Raw genomic sequence first — 22438 nt, forward strand, 5'->3', positions numbered from 1 at the left:
TTTTTTCAGAGCTATTTAATGATCTTTAATTGGACAGTAATTCTTAGGTCCTATTAATTTCTCTCTCTCTCTCTCTCTCTCTCTCTTTTAAAATATCAACTAAGCAAGCATTCATTGCCTACAGGGGAACAATGAAGCTTAATAAGCTTATAGCAAGACGCAACTTTGTGCGGAGCCTTATAGCTGTACAGTCATGGATTGTAGCCTGTGCTATAGTATAATGTTTTTTAATCATTCCTGTTTTGTTGTTTTCTCTGTTCTCCATTGGTCTCAGGGTTTCTCATGTAGTCAAGACCCATATATTTAGAAAATATTTTACCATTTTTAGTAAGGCAAATCTGGAGGCATAGCCAATCTCTCTCCCTTCCTCCGTCCCAGCCCTCTCTTCTCCCTCTTCCCTTCCTTATCCCCTTCCTTCCTCCATTCCTTACTATTTTCTTTCATCTTTCTCTTTCTTTCCTTTTTTTGAATTATTGCAATTAATTACAACCAAGTGATTTAGGAGACATACCTGCTTGCCTAATTAGTATCTAAATCTGTGACCATTTGAGAACTAGGATAGTGATCCTGCAGAGTGGAGGATTATGTAAATTTACTGTAGGAGACCACAGTACTTTAGTCAAATGCAGTATTTTCCTGAGATTATAACTCAGAGTTTCTCAGCCCCACCAGTTTTGACATTTTTGGTCAGATAATTCTAATTATTATATCATAATGAACTACATAAGAACTCTACAGCCATCAAACATGAATTTGTGGGTAGGATAATAGTAGAAACCTTAAAGTGTGGTCTTTCTTTATACATTCTTACACTTGTTAAACCTAAACATTTGAAAAGATGGCAAACAAACTTAAAAATGTATTTATAATCCTTACTGAAGTATCTGCTGTAGGAACTTTTAGACTCTGTGGGTAATAAAAGAGGCCATACCTTCAAGCCTAAAGTTTTGACTATCATATTTATTTTCAGTAATGATAAAGGAAGCAGATTTTCCTTTTGGCAACCTAGAATTTATTTAATTTTTATTTTTATTTTATTGTATTTTTTAAAAAAAGATTTATTATTCATTCAGAGAGAGCGAGAGAGAGGCAGAGACACAGGCAGAGGGAGAAGCAGGCTCCATGCAGGAAGCCCGATGTGGGACTCGATCTTGGGTCTCCAGGATCACACCCTGGGCTGCAGGCGGCACTAAACCGCTGCGCCATCAGGGCTGCCCAATTTATTAAATTTTAAAGGCAACTTTGGGGATATATAGTCAATAAAATGTAATCATATTGTAACTAATTTCTTTTAAAAATATGCTAGAAATGGAGATAGACTTTTTAACAAATAGTATTGGGATAATTAGCCATAGGAAAAAAATAAAATTGGGTCCATTTCTCCCACTAAGATAAATTTTTATTGGATCACATTTAAATGTAAGAAATGAAATCGTACTAATACTATGGATTTAAGAGGTGAAATTGAGTTTGAATTCTATATTTTAGGAATAGGAAAAAACTGTCTTAACTAGGACTTGATCCAGAAACAATAAGGAAAAATATTGATAAATATTTTTTCCCAAAAAAAGCTATGTGCCAAAAACATAAGACAAGCTGAGAGAAACCATGTGCAGGTTATATCACAAATAAACAATCAATATCTTTAATATAGAGAGAACTTCTAAAAATAATGAAAAAATATCTGGCTGCCTTTTTGAAATATGAGCTAAAGAGGTGAGCAGCCAATTTCCAGAATAGGAAGTGCTCAACCTTGCTCAGAAAATGTAAATTGAAATTGCACTAAGATGCCATTTCTTGGCAATGAGATTAGCAAAAATCCAAAATCTGACAACATATTCTTTTAGCCAGACTGTAGGGGTAATAGGCATTCTCATACTGCTAGTAAACTACAATGACGAAAAGAGAATGTGGGAATGTCTGTCAATTATATATGCATTTATTCTTTGACCCAGCAAACTTAACTTCTGAATCAAGGGTAATATTAGCAAAAATATTTTTTAAAAGATACATGTGCAAAGCTATTCTTTGCAGCATTACTTGTAATAGGAAATTAGCCAAATATATATCAGTAAGAGACTAATTGATAAACTATGGCTATTTATATGATTGAAAACTATGCAGTTGTAAAACAGGATGATCTGCATATATTATTGTGGTTCTTTGAAAAGATTGGCAAAACTGAGAGACCTGCAGCTAGACTGACTAAGGAAGAAGAGAGGAGATTCAAATTACTAGTCAGGGCAGCCCTGGTGGCTCAGCGGCTTAGCGCCACCTTCAGCCCAGGGCCTGATCTTGGAGACCCAGGATCGAGTCCCGTATTAGGCTCCCTGCATGGGGCTTGCTTCTCCTTCTGCCTTTGTCTCTGTCTCTGTCTCTCTCTCTCTCTCTCTCTCATGAATAATAAATAAACTCTTTAAAAAAAATAATTACTAAAGTCAGGAATCAAAGAGGGAAATAATTAACTTATCGAAATCAAAAGGATTATAGGGGAATACTGTGCATAATTCTATGCCAACAAATTAGATACCATAGATGAAATGGACAAATTCCTAGAGAGATACACACAAACTGATCTGGTGGTCAGTAAGAAGATAGAGAAAATCTAAATTGACCATTAACAAGTAAAGTATTTGAATTAATAATCAGGGACACCTGGGTGGCTCAGTGATTGAGCGTGTTCTGTCTGCCTTTGGCTCAAGGCATGATCCCAGGGTCCCAGGATCAGGTTCTGCATCAGGCTCCCTGCACAAAGCCTGCTTCTCGTCCCTCTGCCTATATCTCTGCCTCTCTCTCTCTCTGTGTCTCTCATGAATAAATATGTAAGATCTTTAAAAATAATAATAATCCAAAAACTTCTGAAAAAATGAAAAGGTTCAGGACTAGATGACTTCATTAGCAAAATCTGCAAAACATTGAAAGAGTCAATTCTTCACAAACTCAGAAAAGTTAAGAGTCAAGAAGACTTACCAACTTATCCTTTGAGGCCAGTATTGCCCTAATGCCAAAACCAGACAAAAATGTCATAAGGAGAAAAAAAACTATAGGTTAGTATCCCTTATGAATACAAATTAGTATTCATTATGGACACAAAGATCCTCAACAAACTGAATCCATCAACAGCATGTAAAGGTGATACACACTACTATCAAGTGAGATTTATCCCAGGAATGCAAGGTTGATTCAACATATTTTTAAAGATCAATCAAGGGTAATAGAACAAAGGGAAAAAACACAGCATGTGGTTTTTGATGCATTAACAAAATTTAACACCCTTTCATAATGAAAACACTCAGGAAACTAGTGAGAGAGAAGGGAATTTCCTCAATCTGACAGAAGATATCTACAAGCCCATGACTAAAATTATACTTTAAAAACCTGAAAGCTTTTCCTCAAGATCAAAAACAAAACTGGGACATCTTCTCTCAATTCTGTTCAACATTATACTGTAGGTTTCAGCCAGGGCTATTAGACAAGAAAAAGAAATTAAAAAGTTCCAGATTATAAATGAAGAAATAAAATGATCTCTGTTTGCAGATAATAAGATCTTTCTTTTTTCTTTTTTTTTTTTTTTAAGATTTTATTTATTTATGACAGAGGCAGAGAGAAGCGGGCTCCATGCAGGGAGCCCGATGCGGGACTCGATCCCGGGTCTCCAGGATCAGGCCCTGGGCTGATGGCGGCGCTAAACTGCTGAGCTACCTGGGCTGCCCACATAATAAGATCTTATAGAGAGAGAATACTAGGGAATCTATACATATACACAAAAAAGCTATTACAGCTGATAAATGAACTCAGCAAAGTTGTAGGATACAAGATCAGATGCAAAAACAAATTGTAATTTCATATTATCAATGAACAATCTGAAAATTAAGATAGCATTTCCAGGGGCACCTGGCTGGCTCAGTCAAGAATGTATGACTCTTGATCCCAAGGTTATGAGTTCAAGACTCAGGTTGGGGGGAGTTTACTTTATAAAAAAAGAAAAAAAGCATTTCCATTTTACTAAATATCAAAAAGAATAACCTACCTAGCAATAAGTTTAACAAGAGAAATGTAAGATTTGTACACTGAAAACTATAATATACCTTTGAAAGAAATTAGAGCAGACCTAAATATAAGTGAAAATGACTGCCTTCATTTGTGGATTAAAAGAATTCATGTTAAGATTGCAGTACTTCCCAAATTGATCTCCAAACTCAGCACATTCCTATTAAAGACCTATCTGTGTTTATGCAGAAATTGACAAGTTGATCCTAAAATCCTTGTGGAAATTCAAGGAACCCAGAACAGCCAAAACAAAAAGAACAAAGACTGAAGACTTAGACTTCCCAATTTCATAACTTACTACAAAGCAAGATGAATGGAATAGAATTTAGTGTTCAATTGATTTTTCAACGGAAGTGCTGAAATAATTCATTAAGAAAATAATAACCTTTTTTAAAAAAGTAGAATCCAGGGCAGCCTGGGTGGCTCAGTGGTTTAGCGCCGCCTTCAGCCCAGGGTGTTATCCTGGAGACCCAGGATCAAGTCCCTCGTCAGGCTCCCTGCTTTGGGCCTACTTCTCCCTCTGCCTGTGTCTGTGCGCCTCTCTCTCTCTCTCTTTTGAATAAATGAATAAAATCCTAAAAAAAAAAAAAAAAAAATGTAGACTCCATACTGGGCATGGAGCCCAATGCAGGGCTTGAACTCACATCACCGAGATCTAGAGTTGGACATCTACCTGACTAAGCCACCCGGGTGTCCCAAGAATAGCCTTTTAACAAATGGTGCTGAGACACCTGGATATCTGCAAAAGAATGAAATCAAACCTCTACCTCACACATATACAAAAATTAATTCAAAATCAGAGGCTAAAATATAAGAGCCAAAACTATAAACTCTTAAAACATAGGAGTATATCTTTGTGACCTTGGATTAGGCAATGGTTTCTAAGATCCAACATCAAAAATAGGAGCCACAGAGGAAAAAAGAGATAAGTTGAACTTTAGAAAAAGTTAGAACTTTTGTTCTTCAAAGGACATTATCAGGAAGGTGAAGACAACCCACAGAATGGGGGGAATTACAAATTGTAATTTGAGGGCAGCCCAGGTGGCCTAGTGGTTTAGTGCCACCTTCTCCCCAGGGCCTGATCCTGGAGACCCAGGATGGAGCCTGCTTCTCCCTCTGCCTGTGTCTCTGCCTCTATCTCTCTGTATGTGTGTCTCTCATGAATGAACAAATAAAATCTTTTTTAAAAAATTGTAATTTGAGAAGAATCTAGCCTGTATAAAGAATGCTTATTTTAAAAGTTCAACTTTTTAAAATAGGAAAAGGATTTGAACATTTGTCCAGATAAAATATACAATGGCACATAAACACTGAAAAGATGTTCAATATCATTAGAGGTTAGGAAGATGCAATTTGTAACCACGATGAGATGCTACTCTCTACACCTGCTAGGTTGACTCTTACAAAAAAGATGGAAAATAATAAATGTTAATGAGGACGTGGAAAAATTAGAACCCTCATGTTGCTGGTGGGATTGTAAAGTAGTACAACTGCTTTGGAAAATAGTTTAGTACTTTTTCAAAAAATTATGTAGAGTTAGCATACAAGCCAGTATAATTCCACTCCTAGGTATATACCCAGGAGAATTGAAAACATATCTACACAAAAACCTGTTAAAGAATATTCAGAGCAACATTATACATCATTGCCCCAAAAATAGAATATTCATTAGCTGATGGATAAGTAAAAGTATATTCATACAGTGGAATATTATTCAGCTATAAAAAGCAGTGAAGTACTGATTCATGATACCACATGGATGAACCTTGAAACATACTAAGTGAAAGAAGCCAGACACAAAAGCCACATACATATGATTCCATTTATATGAAATATCCAGAATAGGCAGATCCATAGAGTCAGAAAGTGGATTCATGATCACCAGGGCTTAGGGAGAGGAAACATGGGGAGTGAACGTTGTGACTACATTGTTTCTTTTGGGGATATGTAAGTTCTGAAATTAGATAGTGGTGATAATTGCACAACTCTGAACAAACAAAAGAGCCACCAAATTGGGATGCCTGGGTAGCTCAGCAATTGAGTGTCTACTTTCAGGGCGTGATCCCCGCTCCAGGGATCAAGTCTCAGGCTTCCTTCCTGCAAGGAGCCTGCTTGTGCCTCTGTCCATGTTTCTGCCTTTCTCTGTGTGTCTCTCATGAATAAATAAAGTCTTTTTAAAAATAATTAAAAATAAAATATTCTTTAAATTAAATAAAAATTCTTCAAAAGAAAAGACTCAGGTTGTGTCAAAAGGAGACAGAAGCCACAACAACAACAAAAAAACAAAACAAAAAAAAAGAGAAGCCAACTTGAAGATATTTACTGACCAAAAAAAGGAGACAGTTGTACTATAAAACAACCAAGTATTCGATATGAGGAAATTTCTCTTTCTAGAAGTATAAGCTTTATAAACAAGGAGTGATGGAACCATAATAAATCAATCTAAGCAATGATTGTCATAACTGCTAGCATCACCAAAAAGAGACCAACACAGATATATGCACCTATGGAGTTACTAGTCTTGGCAAAACAGTGGAACTTAAATCTGATCAAGCCCCATATCTCACTAACAAATTATGGGAAGTAGAGGACAAAGAACATGTTAATACCATGGAAGTGCAATAATTAAAAGTCAGACTCTGAGCAACTCTACAGGACAAAAATAAATTAGAAAACCAACCCCCCCCCCCCAAAAAAAAAAGGAGAGAAAGGAACCAATAGATTAAAAGATACATGAGAGAGATATCCACCAATTACAGTGCATGGACTATACAGTAGTCCCCCATCATATTTGCAGTTTCATTCTCCATGATGTCGGTTACCTGGTGTCAGTTGCATCTGGAAGCAGATGATAGTAGCCTAACACTGCCTCACAGTGCCCGTGTCATTCACCTCACTTCATCTCACCACATAGACATTTTATCATCTCATATGTTATCATAAGAAGCAGAAGGATGAATACAATGCAGTAAGATTTTGAGGGAGAAACCACATATATATAACTTAATTGTTATAATTTTTCTGTTTGATTATTGTTACTAAGCTCTCACTGTACCTACTTTATAAATTAAACTATCATAGGTGTATATGTATTGGAAAAAACAGAACATACAGGGTTCAGTACTATCTGTAGTTTCAGGCGTCCACTAGGAGTTTTGGAATGTATCCCACATATAAAGGGGAGACCATTGTATTTCGAGCTCAATTCAAACAAATGAAAGATATATTTTATGTTACAAAATAGCATGTCTAGTCTAACTGGGGAAATGGGACCACTGAGCCACATATTTGCTGAAATTAAAGAATTGTTAAAAATTTTGGTATGGGGATCCCTGGGTGGCGCAGCGGTTTGGCGCCTGCCTTTGGCCCAGGGCGCGATCCTGGAGACCCGGGATCGAATCCCACATCGGGCTCCCCGTGCATGGAGCCTGCTTCTCCCTCTGCCTATGTCTCTGCCTCTCTCTCTCTCTGTGACTATCATAAATAAAAAAATAAATTAAAAAAAAAATTTGGTATGATAATAGCTCTGAATAGGTTATGTTTTCCTTATGTTTAGAAATAGCAACTAAACAAGTTACAGATGAGATGATGTGATGTCTGGGATTTGCTTTAAAATATGGGGGAAGGGTGCTCTATAAAGGGTTCTTATGAGGGAATTTGGGGGAATAATAGAACTAGACTGTATCTTAATTGTGGTGGTTCTAATCGTGAATCTATACCACTGACCCCAAAAAGGAAAAAAAACAATTTTGCTCTATCTTAATTTTTATTTATTTTTTAAAAGATTTTATTTATTTATTCACGATAGAGAGAAAGAGAGGCAGAGACACGGGCAGAGGGAGAAGCAGGCTCCATGCAGGGAACCTAACGTGGGACTCGATCCCGGGACCCCAGGATCACGCCCTGGGCCAAAGGCAGGCACTAAACTGCTGAGCCACCCAGGGATCCCTCTATCTTAATTTTTAAAATAAAACTTAAAAATTCATATTATGGGGAAGATGAGTGGAGGAATAGATGAAATAAGACAGGTCATGACTTGCTAATATTTGGAGCAGGATGATAGCATAGGAAGTCTTCATTGTACTGTTCTCTCTACCAAAGATTTTTATTTATTTAATTTTTTTTTTTTTTAAGATTTTATTTATTTATTCATGAGAGACAGAGGCAGACGGAGAAGCAGGCTCCATGCAGGGAGCCCGACGTGGGACTCGATCCCCGGTCTCCAGGATCACGCCCTGGGCTGAAGGCAGCGCTAAACCGCTGAGCCACCTGGGCTGCCTTCTACCAAAGATTTTATGTATAGTTATTTAGGATATAATGTGAAAGCTTATAATATTTGAAATCATAGATGAGAAGTTTAGGGAAATAGCTTTGAAATGAAGGTTTCCTACTGTTATGAACCATTGCATGGTGTAAGAATAATTGAAACATAATAGGATAAAGTTAGAAGCAAGTGGAAGTGGTATGATTAAAGACATTTTATACCATATAAATACATAGAAGAAGTTTCTCTGATAACACGTTTTTGTTTTTATTTTCTTTTTTTAGGATGAGAGAAGCTGCAAGAAAAATCGAAGAAAGGCATTTTTCCAACCATGCAACACATGTTGAATTTCTGCCTGTTGAGTGGCGATCAAAACTTACTCTTGATGGAGGTAAGGTTTGTTTAGAACTTAAATGATTTAGCCACTAGCAACAAAGTGTTGGTTGTTGGGAACAAAGTGTCTTTCATTTAGTTGTCTTGAGGTATACTCAGTCTTTGTTCTAGATTATTTAAGAAAATCTGTTGATTTTTAAAATAATTATATTGTCATATGTTGATTCAGATCACCATATAGGTTTCATAGGTAGCCCAGTTTTTGTGCATGGCTTCTGTAGATTGGGGATTTGGGGGCGTGGCGGGGAGCATGTGGAGGGAACAAAATACTGTCTAAAGTTTTTGAGAGAAAGTGATTTGTTGACACTAAAAACATTTGTTGTCCACAGTTCCATTTGAGCTTACATTTTCTTTCTAATAGTTTTCTTTTCCTGTATTTGGAAGATAAAATCTCAGGTTTTTGGTTTCCTTTTAGTGATTCCTGCATTCTCTGGGCTGGTGAATTATAATCTAGCATAGGGAAATTATACAGTATGTTTAAATAAAATCATTTTTGTTTGCTTCCTTATAAAGAGGTGTTAGCTAAAATATGCACAAAGTTGTGACCTTTTAATATTTAAACCATTAGAATAGCATGTTTCAGTTGGTGATTTGCATAATCTGGAAAATGAGTGTTCTAGACACGATATCACTAGTGGAGCTTATACTATGTGCCTGGCACTCCATAGTTCATTTTGCATAGAGTTTCTCATTTAATTTCGCATATTTTTGTGAAATATACCTACTTTGTCAGTTATAGCTTATAAATCAAAATAGTATCCAAAGTTTTAATGAGTTGAAAAAAAAATACTAGTGACCAAAGAAGACTTCTCAGCAGCAGGAGCTCATATATAAGGTTCTAGTGTAGAAACAACTCTCTTTTGGACTTTTCCCATTTACCCAGATAAATTTTTCAGGCTACTTAAGCATGTAGACAACATGGTTGAATTGACATTTAATAAAACTGAATCTCTAATATTCTATAAGGTTTAAACTACTGTGATAGACTATCAAAGGCATGATAGTGAGTGAGAAAAACCAGTTAAAGTTAAAACACCACTGTTTCTCTCTATTCTCAATACCCCCCCCCTTTTTTTTTTTTTAATTCAGAGAGAGAGAGAGGCAGAGACACAGGCAGAGAGGGAGAAGCAGGCCCATGCAGGGAGCCTGGTGTGGGACTCGATCCCGGGTCTCCAGGATCACACCCCGGGCTACAGGCGGCGCTAAACCACTGCGCCACTGGGGCTGCCCTATTCTCAATACTTCTGATACCAAAAGTATGAAGGTTTTTCCCCATACCAACCATTTCTCCATCCTGGGTGTCCTGTAATTTAACTCAGTTCTGTCACAAACTCCAGGGAGAGTGCAGTCGGATTAAGGACTCAGTCCCCAAGACTGCCCCCCCCCCCCCTCACTTCAGATGTAGTCAGACATTCCAGATTGTCACTAGTACTTCTGACGGACTAGCTATTAATTGGGGGAAGGGGTCCCTGTGACTCCATCCTAAGATTCAATAATTTACCAGATTCACAAAATGGCTCGCAAAACTTAAGGAAGCATTTACTTACATTCATTAGTTTAAAACACATTTACTAATTTGAAAGAGTGTTAACAAAGGCTGCAATAAAAAGCCAGGTGAAGAGCTACGTAGAGCAAGGTATGGGGAAGGGATACAGTAATTTCATATCTTGTCCAAGTACGCCTTCCTTCCAGTACTTCCATGGGTTTGCCAATCTGGAGGCTCCCGAGACCCTGTTGTTGTTTAGAGTTTTTATGGAGGTTCTGCTATGTAGACATAATTGATTAAATCATTGGCAATTGACCTCAAGATCAATCTCAAGACCTTTACAGAGGTCAGGGGATGGTACAAAAAGTTCAACCCTCTAGTCACATGATTTCACATGATTGGTTTCTCTGTGAATCAGCCCCCATCCTCCAAAATCACCTTACTAACACAAACTCAGGTGCAGTTGAAAGAGGCTTATTATGAATAATAGAAGATACTTCTTTCACCCCTCAGGAAATTATGAGGGTTTTAGGAACCCTGTGCCAAGAACCAGACAAAGACCAAACATGTATCTTATTACATTTGGTTCTTGAACAAAATGTGTGTGGCGATGGGGGCACTGACCACCCCACACACAATCAAAATTTGCATATAACTTTTGACTTTTCAAAATCTTAATGAGTAATTGCCTACTGTTGACCAGAGCCTTATTGATAACATAGTCAATTAACAAATGTTTTATTTTATGTGCTTATATACTGTATTCTGAGTAAAGTTAGCTAGAGAAAAGGAAGTGTTATTTAGGAAATCATAAGAGGGCAGCCCAGGTAGCTCAGTGGTTTAGCACCACCTTCAACCCAGGGTGTGATCCTGGAGACCTAGGATCAAGTCCCATGTCGGGCTCCCTGCATGGAGCCTGCTTCTCCCTTTGCCTGTGTCCCTGTCTCTGTGTGTGTGTGTGTGTGTGTGTGTGTCTCATGAATAAATAAATAAAATCTTTAAAAAAAGGAAATCATAAGGAAGAGAAACTGCATTTACAGTGCTGTACTGTATTTATCAAAAAAAAAAAAAAATCCATGTATGAATGGACCTGCACAGTTTAAACCCTTGTTGTACAGGGGTCAGCTGTATATCACAGTATTAGAGAAGCCAGTCTCAAAGTTTGCATAATATGTGCTTCTATTTTTTTAAAAGATTCTATTTATTTAACAGAACATGAGCAAGAGGGAGAAGCAGGCTCTTCACTGAGCAGGGAGCCTGATGAGGGGCCCAATCCCAGGATTCTGTGATCACAGCCTGAGCTAAAGGCAGATGCTTAACCAACTGAGCAGCTCAGGCACCCTGTGTGCTTCCATTTATGTGACATACTAAAAGAGGCAAAATTATAGAGACAGAGAACTGATTAGTGGTTACAGGGCTTAAGGGAGGGTTGTCTACACAGAATATACAAAAGAATCTACAGAAAAATTATTAGAATTAATAAGATTTTTTACAAGGTTGTGAAATAAAAGATCTATATGCAAAAAGAACTGTATTTCTATATGCCAGCACAGACTATTCGAAGTAGCATAAATACAAGATTCCTAGAAATCTAATAAAATATGTATATTTATATTAAAAATGAAAATAATTTAAAGGATACTAAGTACAACTTAAATATATACATAAGTACAACTTAAATATATACATAAGTACAACTCAAATATATACAAAGATCATTTTTGTAGGTTGGATGGTTCAATATACTAGAGATATTATTTCTCCCAAACTGATCTTTAGATTCCATGTACTTTCAATCAAAATCCCAATAGAGTTCCATAAAACTTGACAAGCTGATCCCAAAATTAATGTAGAAGATCAGAGGCCCAAAAATAGCCAAGATACAAAACAAGAGAGTGGAGTGGGTGTCATATCCTTGTAGGTAACTGGACTTTTTTTTAACTTTTGTATATAAGATAATTTAGATTTAGATTGGCACAGGTTAGGTAAACAGATCAGTACACCAGACTGGAGACCCCTGAAATGGATCTGTGTTTAGTTTGGAAACCTGGTTTATCATAGAGCCAGCATTACAGATCACGGGTGAAAGGATGGCCTGTCCCATAAATGGTGCTTAGTAACCAGTTATCCTGTAGAGAGAAAAGTGAAAATCATTCCTACCTCACATTCCAGAAGATCAAACATATAAGCCAGGGCTTTAAAATGTATTACAAAAAAAAAAAATGACACAAAAACACAACTATAAAGTAACATGGATAAATTGATTAGATTGAAATTAAGAACTTCTTTTTCGCAATAGCATAAAAAATGAAAGACAAGCCACAGGGATACCTGGGTGGCTCAGTGGTTGAGCGGCTGCCTTTGGCTCAGGGCATGATCCTGTGGTCCCGGGATCGAGTCCTACATAGAGCTCCCCATGGAGAGCCTGCTTCTCCCTCTGCCTGTGTGTCTCTGCCTCTTCCTCTCTGTGTGTCTCATGAATAAATAAATTAAAAAAAAAAAAAGAAAGATAAGCCGCAAATGGAAAAGATGTTGCAACAGAACAACAGATATAACCACCAAAGTCTAATATCCAGAGTAAAGAATAGGAAACCTAAATGGAGATAGATAGGCAGACACACACATACACATGTGTGTGTTATAATATATTTAATTTACAATTTCATATATAAAATGTACATCTCTCTAGTAATCAAGGAGATGCAAATTAAACCACAATGAAATACCTTTCATCAGGAAAAAAATTAAGAAATTGATGATACCAAATGTTGGTGAAGATATACAGCACTTATGATTCTCATTGACTATTGATGGAAATGTGAATTGGTACAATCACTTTGGAAGATGGTTTGACATATTCTTGTAACGTTGAATGTGAGTGTGCCCTGTGACACAGTAGTTTCACTCCTAGATGTATATATACTAAAGAAACTCCTACACATGTGCACCAAGAGACATACAACAGTGTTATTAGGAGCATAGTTTATATTAGCAAAAACTAAAAACAACCCAAATGTCTTTCAAAGGAAAATGAGTACATTGATAGATATATGTGAAATAGTATACAGCAGTGAAAATGAGTGGGTTATAGCTATATGGCTCAACATCAGTGAATCTCAGAAGCATAGTAGTATTGGGCCATAGGAGCCATGGGCAGTAACTCAATTTACATAGTATTCAGAAACAGACAAAATGAAATAAAATATTTATGCTCTGGCACATAATAAATGCTCTAGAATTGGCTAAAATTATTAATATTAATGAACATGTAGTAAGTCTATAAAGCAAGAGTATAGCACAAACTTCTCATTGGTAGTTACTTAGGGCGAGGCATGTGATCATTTAGCGTTATGCTATGAGTTTTAGAGATACTGGCAATATTTTTAAGCTAGGTGACAGAAACATGTTTTCCCATATATATATAAATTATTCTTTCAGATGCATTTATATATTTAATATCTTCTTTGTATGTGTATTTCACAGTAAAAACTTTTTTTGGGAAATGCATTAAAATGGCATTTAAGTTCTTTGTATCAGCATGGTAGTCACGTCTATCACTTTTACAATTTAAAAATAGGCATAGGCTATCAATGTATTGTGCTACCCACATCCTTTACATCTTTGAAGACTTCTAGCTTTTGCTTGAGTCATTGTCTTCCAGTTGTTACTAGATTGTATTAAAGTAGGGGATGAATAAAAATTCAGTGAAAAACTGGAAGATAAACTACACTAGATTAAAAATATAAGCTTTGTGCTGCCCACCTTGTGCTTTCATATTATGATATTCATCCTTATATAAGGCTTCTTTGTATTTCTGTAAGAAATTCAAAGTTTCCTGCATCTCTGATCACTTTATTAGGTGTTTCCTAGAATAAGCTTTCCAAGGTAGAATTTTCACGGGTTAGCTGTAATCCAGGAATGCTGAATTGTTTGCAGTGCAGTGTAGTTAGTGTACATGACTTTCTTTTTTCAAAAGTGAATTATACCAACTTTATCATGTTTACATATTTGTAATTTGGCAGCTCTTGCCCATAGGATCTTGGGTTCACTGGAGAGAGATATATGTAAAGTGTAGGAAGTGTAGGGAAACTTTTTAATTTGTTACTGGGGGACGCCTAGGTGGCTCAGAGGTTGAGTGTCTGCCTTTGTCCCAGGGTGTGATCCTGGATTCCCAGGATCGAGTCCCACATCGGGCTCCCTGCATGGAGCCTGCTTCTCCCTCTGCCTGTGTCTCTGCCTCTCTCTCTTTCCCTGTTTCTCATGAATAAATAAATAAAATCTTTAAAAAAATAATAATAATTTGTTACTGGCTTGCCACTGGTGGCGGTGGGCATTCCATATGGGTATTGCCAGGCCCAAAGTACAGAGGCCAAGGAAGAAGAGAAAGGAAACAGAGAAACAGGTACAGGAAGAGTAAGATTGTATCCCTTGAACAATTCTTGTTCAAGAATACAGATGGCCTGGTTTTGCTCTGAGTACCCCTGATTGTCATGCAAAAGCCAATATATAGGGAAAAAATGATAAATCTTTACAGATTTGATCATGGCTTTCATCCTTAATGTTCCTTTTCTTCCCATGTTCCCTTTAGTCTTTTACTGTTTGTGGGTTTGGTTTGGTTTGGGGTTTTTTTGCAACATTTTGTAAGAAGGGAAGTTTCATTAGATTAGCCACTCTTGAATATGTAAATGTGAACTTAAAGACCCGTTATTTTGGAAAATGTAATTTTTTTCACAATTTATTTTTTCCCTAAAACAAAGATCTTCTATAAGTTTAATTTTTTCTTTTTTTAAATTTGTAGACACTGTTGATTCCATTACTCCAGACAAAGTACGAGGTTTAAGGGATATGCTGAACAGCAGTGCAATGGACATAATGTATTACACTAGCCCACTTTATAGAGATGAAGTAAGTATCTTGATTATCTTGTTGCTGTTGCGTATTTTTTTTTTTTTAGTGATAGCATATATCCCAAATTTTAAAATTTTATGCACTTTTTTTTACAAGCAAATGATAATTTATAGGAATCCATTAACCTCTAAATAGCCTGTATTTAATAGTAAATTTAATTATCTTCAAACTACACATTAATAAAATGGATAATATTGGAAGTAGGAAATTGGTTAATAAACAGCTCTTTGAAAAATACCAGTTTTCATAAATTGATTAATTATATCTACGATTACTGTCCTCACAAAAAAGTTAGATGCTTAAGAAATTTCAAGTTTTTTGTTTGTCAAAGACTTGCTTTTATAGTGTCATTTCTATAGTGGATTCCTCTAGTTCTTAATTAATAATGTTGCTGATGCATCACAGAAATAACCCTGGGGGGTTGGGTGAGAGTAAAACTTTATTCAGGGGGATGAGAGACTCTACTGAATACATGTTGTCACTTTGTTGGTAAGAAAAAAAGAATTGTTTCATAGGAATAACCTTATTAATTACCTAACGTGTTAGCTTGTCTAAATCTCATAAAAACCGTATGAGGTAGATATAATTTGTATCCTCATTCAAAAGATGAAGAAACTGATATAAAGAGTAGTTACCAGTAGAGTTGCTCTGTGTTGTTCCAAGCCAATTCATTTCAGATTCTGTTCATTAAGAACAGAATATCCCTCACTTCGCTCAGGATATCCCTTGCATATGTACAGAAGTATGTTAGGTTAATTGCCACACAACTTCCTTCTCTTTGGGCTGCCATTCCCTCAGGATTTTTCCGCCATTCCTTTCTATATCCCCTCATTGTCATGTACCAGTATGGGGCAAAGTCTGCTTTGTTCTGACTGATAACAGTATAAGAAAGTACAATAAACAATAAATACAGTAAAAACAATCTATACAGGGCTTCATTCTAGCCCAACAGGGAAGGCCTGGCTCATGAAGTAGAATACTAATAATATACATGTTCATAGTCGTTTATAGTTTATGTTGGGCATCGTTGGATATACGCCCTAAAGATTAGGAAATTGAACAATAAGTATTGCAAGTGAAATCAGTAAGAGAGGGAGAAAAGGAAAGAGAATGGCTGAAAGCATGTAACACACACTCATAAACCATAAGTATACCTTATAGACACAGATATATGGTTGGTAGCATTTCTAAGAAGGTATCCTGAATGTTTAAGGGTAAAATGTACTGAGGCACATCCTCCAAACTAATAAGAGCTTTTTTTAAAAAAGTTGTAAATTGACATTAATAACAGGAAAATCTGGAAAGAGAAAAGTAGTCAGTTTCTATTTTACTCTCATATCTCCAGAAATAGTTATCTACAGAATGGAATTGAATAAAACATATTCAGTAGAAAGAAGGAACTGATAGCTAAGATAAATGAAATAGACAACACGCAGAGTGGTGGGTTTTTGTTTGTTTGTTTCTTAAGATTTTATTCACTCATTTGAGGGAGGGGGTACAGAGGGAGAAGCAGGCTCCCCAGCTTCCCACTGAGCAGGGAAATGGGGCCAATTGCAGGACCCTGAGATCAGGACCTAAGTGGAAGGCAGACACAGATGCTTAACCAACTAAGCCACCCAAGCTCCCCAAGAACACCCAGTGTTTTAAATTAGTTTGTCTTTTAATCCATTTGAATTTTGTGGAAAAAGCACCAGAGAACTTGTGGCTGCGATTTATCATCATTCTTGAGCAGTGTTTCCCAAACATCCTTAATTAAAACAGTTACTTGGGGTACTCATTAATGGTAGAGACAAAAAACAGCCTCATAGAAGTCATTGGAATTGAAGGTATTCATGTGAATTTATGATTTTGAAAATCATAAATGTGTGTATATGTAAGTATATATTTAAGTGTATATGTGTATATATACATGTATATATTTCCCACCTGTGTACATTGAAAAGGCCCAAGAAGCAAAGATACCTCAGTGTGATGAGCACATCTAGCAACCAGAGTCTGTCTCTAGTCCTGTTGTTACCCTCTGAGAAGAACTAGGCTTCCATCAACTATATAAGGACAATATAATGAGTTATAAATCACCTAAAAATTCATAATTCGTATCAATTACAAAGAAGCAAATGGAAGAGAAAGCCTCTATGCTTATAGTAAATGCCAAGGGCTTTCTGAAAACTCAAGGGAATGCCAGAGGAAAATCCTCATTTTGTAGCTATAGTAGTAGGATTAGGTAAAAGAGCCTTGGGCAAGATTTGTCAGTGGGTGCTAAACTGAGGATATTATTTTGATGGGGAATAGGATATTTGCATAGTCTTAAAGTATATCCTCATAAACTGCTTATTTAAAAAAAACAAAAGAGCAGGTATAGAGTGGAGAAATTAGGCAACACCTTTCCTGGCTGTTCCTGAGGGACACTCAGAGGACACAGCATCATTTAGGCAGTGCCTCTGTCATTAGGAAACATCAAGCAAACACAGAATGAAGAAGTTCAAATAAAGTAAGAATGGGACTGTGTTCTTTTCAAATGTAAATACCGTGAAAGACAAGAATGGCTGGAGGAGGCTAAAAAGACACCTAGCTCAATCCAACATCTGTCTCATCCTAGACCATAATCTGTACTAGATGTTATTAGATCATCTGACAAGATGTGGATGGTAGGTCAAATTAGATTGAAATGTTGGGACACCTGGGTGGCTTAGCGGTTGGGCGTCTGCCTTCCGCTCAGGGCGTGATCCTGGAGTTCCGGGATCCGGAACGAGTCCCGCATCGTGTTCCTGCAGGGAGTCTGCCTGCTTCTGCCTCTGCCTCTCTCTGTGTCTCTCTCATGAATAAATAGATAAATCTTAAAAAAAAAAAAAAAATTAGATGAAGTGTTATATCAGAGTAAGTTTTTGAAGTTCATTACTACACTGAGTATGGAAGAGAATATCCCTAGTCTTAGGAAATATGCACTGGAGTATTTAGGGGGTAAAAGACAATGACCTATGTAATATATCCTCAAATGGTTCACCAAAAAATGTACATGATTGTGTGTGCTATAGAATAGAAGGAATGATAAACACGATAAAAAGCTAACAATAGATAAACCTTTGGTAAAGGATATATGGATGATATTTGTAGTTTGGGCTTTTTTGCAACATTTTTAAACTTGAAGTTATTTCCAGGTAAAAAGTTAAAAAAAGGAAATGAGGAAATAATGGTTTCCAAGGTCTCCCCCCTGGAAATTCTGATTCAGTGGATCTGAGGTAGAGCCTGTGAATTTGTGTTTTTTAACAGTTCCGCAGGTGATACCATCAGGGAAATTTGGGAAACATTGCTTAAGGTATTGTGAAAAACAAAAGAAAACTTAGTGAGAAGCAGGCAAAAATTGTTCTTAATTTTAAAAAAGGAAAGCTGATTCTGCAAATCAAAACTCATTTTGCACAGGGTGATGTTACCCATTCTAGATTAATTATTTTTAAACAGTGTATGTTTCCTAAGGGAAGAAGTGATAAATAACAGCAATCAGGACTTCTTTAGGATTATATCGTGCCTGTTGAATGAACCTTGTTTGGTTTACTTGATAGGCATATGAAAGAGCCTTTTTATCCCTTTCACTCAGCCTTTGGAATTAAAATAGATGCCCTTCAAAACCTGCCATTTAACTAGCTGTGTGACCTTAGATGAAATTTCTCACTTTTTCAGCTTCCTCACTTATAAAATGGACACAGGGTACCTACCTGATAACGGGTGTCGTGAGGATTAAAGATGTAACGTATATATAAAGTTCCCAGTACAATTCCTCCTCTTTAGAGTCTCCAGTTGTGATTAATTATATATCTGTCTTTATGTATTTCAAGGTCTCTCATTAAAGAAAAGAAAGGAATAGACTTATTCTGTTAACTCTAGAAAGTGAATAAGGATCAGTGATAGAAAATATGGAACATGTTTGTTTACTAATGAAGAACTTTGTAACTAAAGGTGTCTTAAAAAAATAGAAATATCTCAAGGGAAAAAATTGTAAATAATGTGATGGATTTTAACTAAACTTATTTATAGCGATCATTTCACAATATATACATATATCAAATCGTTATGTTGTACATATACAACGTTATGTGTCAATTATATCACAATAAACTGGAAAAAAGTTTTTAAAAACCAAAAGTATCCACTTTAGAGTAGAGATACTCACTGGGGTGGATGCTGAGTGATTTACTCAGGGATGCCACTGAAGGGACTCCTACCTTCACAGTAGTTTAAATTAGATAATCTCTTTTAATTCCCCTTTCACTGAAGATTGTGAGATACTCCTGGGAGGACCCTAATCAGTGATTGTGCCAGTAATCATTAAAAAGCCCATAGTTAAGGGAAAAGTTTTGTGTGTCAATTAGTACTTTTCAGGTCTTACTTTCCAATGACCGATTAAAAAAAGGAAACTAATCCTGACTATAGAGATATCATCAGAGAGCCTTTGGCCCTTGTTTTAATTCTGAATAAAGTAACATGAAAAATCCAGAGAAAGCAATGACATCTTGTGTACATCTGAACTCTCTTTCCAGTGATTTTTAAAACTGAAGAATTTTTTTTTTTTAAACTGAAGAATTTTAAAGAGAATGGTCATGGCCATCTCTTGTCAGTGTTCCTTGAAAAATCATTCAACTGATGTATATGACTAAAACTCTCTAAATTTCTTTTTCTCATTAAAATTTCCTGAAATAGGGAGAAGGACAAAGAAGGACTAATATTTTTCAGCCATACTTTGTGTGTTTGGATTTTCTCTGGAAACTGCTGGCTTTTTTCCTTTTGGGTTGATTTTTTTCATAAATTTTAACTTGTAAGCAGCAGTTCTGAGAACTAAAAACTCTTAAGCTTTTGAAAAGCCATCAATTTGCCTACCACGTAAGAGATTAGCTGACTTGATTGGATAATATTGTAGAGCTAGTAAAATTAATATCACAGGGTATATCATTAATCTTCATATATCTCAGATGAATATACTTGGTCACAAAGGGATCATAGCTGGGAAAATATAATTGGATCAGCGAGGAGAAGGAGGAAAAAAAAAAGCCCTAATTAGAGTAGACTTTTTGTACACAAAATAGAGATGGATTTCTCCTTTTGCTGCTGACTGATTTATAAAACCATTTTGAGGTAGTACACAACTGTTTAAAACTTGGCTTTTAAAATCATAATGTTTTAGAACACAAACATTCCTGTATATGTAAGTTATGGACAAAGTTTAAAAATGCTACCAGGGAACCCTGGGTGGCGCAGCAGTTTAGCGCCTGCCTTTGGCCCAGGGCCCGATCCTGGAGACCCGAGATTGAATCCCACGTCGGGCTCCCGTTGCATGGAGCCTGCTTCTCACTCTGCCTATGTCTCTGCCTCTCTCTCTTTCTGTGTGTGACTATCATAAATAAAAATTTTTTTTTAATTTTAAAAAATTAAAAAAAAATAAAAATGCTACCATATCTAGATTTATTCTCATAAGGAAACATGAAGACCACTTCTGCTCAAGTACATGATTATTAAAACAGATGAAAGCATCAGGTCTTCAGAAATTGTCCATTCTGTATTTCATTCCACCGTGAAGTATTTTAACATCAAATAGACTTTCTCTGTCTTAGATATTTACCCTTGTTTTATTATCCATATAATGATTGCTGAAGTATTGCATATAATGAGAAATGCTTTAAAATTTTTTGATACGAATTAGGTTAATCACTGGTAGAAATACTTGTAGACCTTTTCCCTTTTTTTCAATTTTTAAATTTTAATGAGGAGGTGGTATTCTAAAACAAAAAGATTGCCAGAGTACTTAAGTATTTGTCTTTTAGTGTTGCTAGATTTATGTGGTGTGAGTCTTAAAATTAAGAACTTCAAAAGTAAGAACTATTAACAAATGTTGCTTTCGAAGGAATTTATCTGTAAGTTAGCTTTTGCTGCACCTCCTTTCATGTAGATTATAAATCAAGAAAAATACAAATTTTAAGAGTTACTTGATATTCTTGTCAAAGCTAAATCCAAAGCATTACACTGTAGCTCCCTTTGAGCAGAACCTGTAATCCATATCATACTGCATACTCCTCAAACTGTATTGACTGGAATTATCTACAACCCATGTCTTAGAAGGTTTTTATATGCATTTGCCACTAAGGCAGTAAAATGCGGTGTCTAGAACTGCTGAATCAGACACTCTGGAATGGAGCCTAGCAATCTGTCTTTAACAAGCCCTCCATGTGATTCTGATGCACTTTGAAAGTTGGAGTTGGCTTTTCCCAAGAAAAAAATTAAAATGTCCAGTTAAAATAAAACCTTTGCATTTCTCCCTAGAGAAAAGATGGCTTATCACCCTTCCACATGCTAGCAGCTCCTCCTGTTCTTCTCTTCCTTAATTGGCTGAATGTATCTCATCAGATCCAACACATGCTTTTGGTAGCTTTAAACAGACCTCAGTATTGTAGAATTCCTCGGTGCAAACAATCAAGAGAGAGCACCATGCCTTCATTCATGTCACTGCTAATCCTGCCAAGCATGAATGCTCAAATGATTTTCAGCAGGTAGAAAATGTTGAGTAAAATCTAGTGGAAGCTAGTTCCCTCTTGAGACAAAATAACAAAACTGAAAATAGAAGTAATGTATAAGCAATATTTGTATGTCAGAGTAGCAGCTGGCATATTAAGTACTGAAATGAGGAATTAATGTCAAGCAGGAAGTTTATAATCAAATAGTAGCAAGCAATGATAGGAAGAGGAGAGGAAGCACTGCCTTAAAACTTAGGTCAGGGCCCAGTATGGGTTGTATAATAAGCAAACATATTTTTCTGCCTTTATGGAATATTTCAGTTAATATTTATTAAAGCTAAATTTCAAAGGAAGAAGTTTTACAAAGAAAAATTACTTAAGATACTTCCACATTGCTAACCTTAAGCCTTAAAAGGTCCTGCTTTCCAGCCACACACAATTTTTTACTCATCCATATTGCCAACTTAATGGGAATTTTGGAATATTGAATAGATCAACATTAGCTTTCTTTTCAATCGTACAATGGTCTTCCATTACATTATTCTTGTCTAAATGCATGATGTAATAATATGTATATGTTAGCACACTTGTTAGCATAAACGCAGATATTCTTTTTGTAAAATTTACTATAGCTCAAAACTGTAAGGTATAAAAACTTAGAATAGCATATGAGTAAGTTTCAATGAAGGGAAAATTTGAAGGGGCTCTTTGGAAGTCTTACTGGAATCTGCATGGAACTTTTTTTTTAAATCTCTGAAACTGCTTGCTCATATAGTTGGTTTAAAGATGGTGAAGGGACGCCTGGGTGGCTCAACAGTTGAGTATCTGCCTTTGGCT

The 22438-nt window shown here is 36.2% G+C and overlaps 1 protein-coding gene across 4 annotated transcripts in view; it reads left to right on the top strand.

Annotated features, from left to right (window-relative positions):
* DDHD1 (DDHD domain containing 1) overlaps positions 1 to 22438 on the top strand; it is a 105502-nt gene that overhangs the window by 59933 nt on the left and 23131 nt on the right. For all 4 annotated transcript variants that reach the window (XM_041759131.1, XM_041759132.1, XM_041759133.1 and 1 more), the window contains 2 exons: positions 8599 to 8705; positions 14992 to 15098. In XM_041759131.1, coding sequence (XP_041615065.1) covers positions 8599 to 8705; positions 14992 to 15098 — 214 coding nt within the window. The remainder of the gene's footprint in view (positions 1 to 8598; positions 8706 to 14991; positions 15099 to 22438) is intronic.

This window comes from Vulpes lagopus, chromosome 6 (genome assembly GCF_018345385.1).
Source record: "Vulpes lagopus strain Blue_001 chromosome 6, ASM1834538v1, whole genome shotgun sequence".
In the NCBI taxonomy this organism is placed as follows: Eukaryota; Metazoa; Chordata; class Mammalia; order Carnivora; family Canidae; genus Vulpes; species Vulpes lagopus.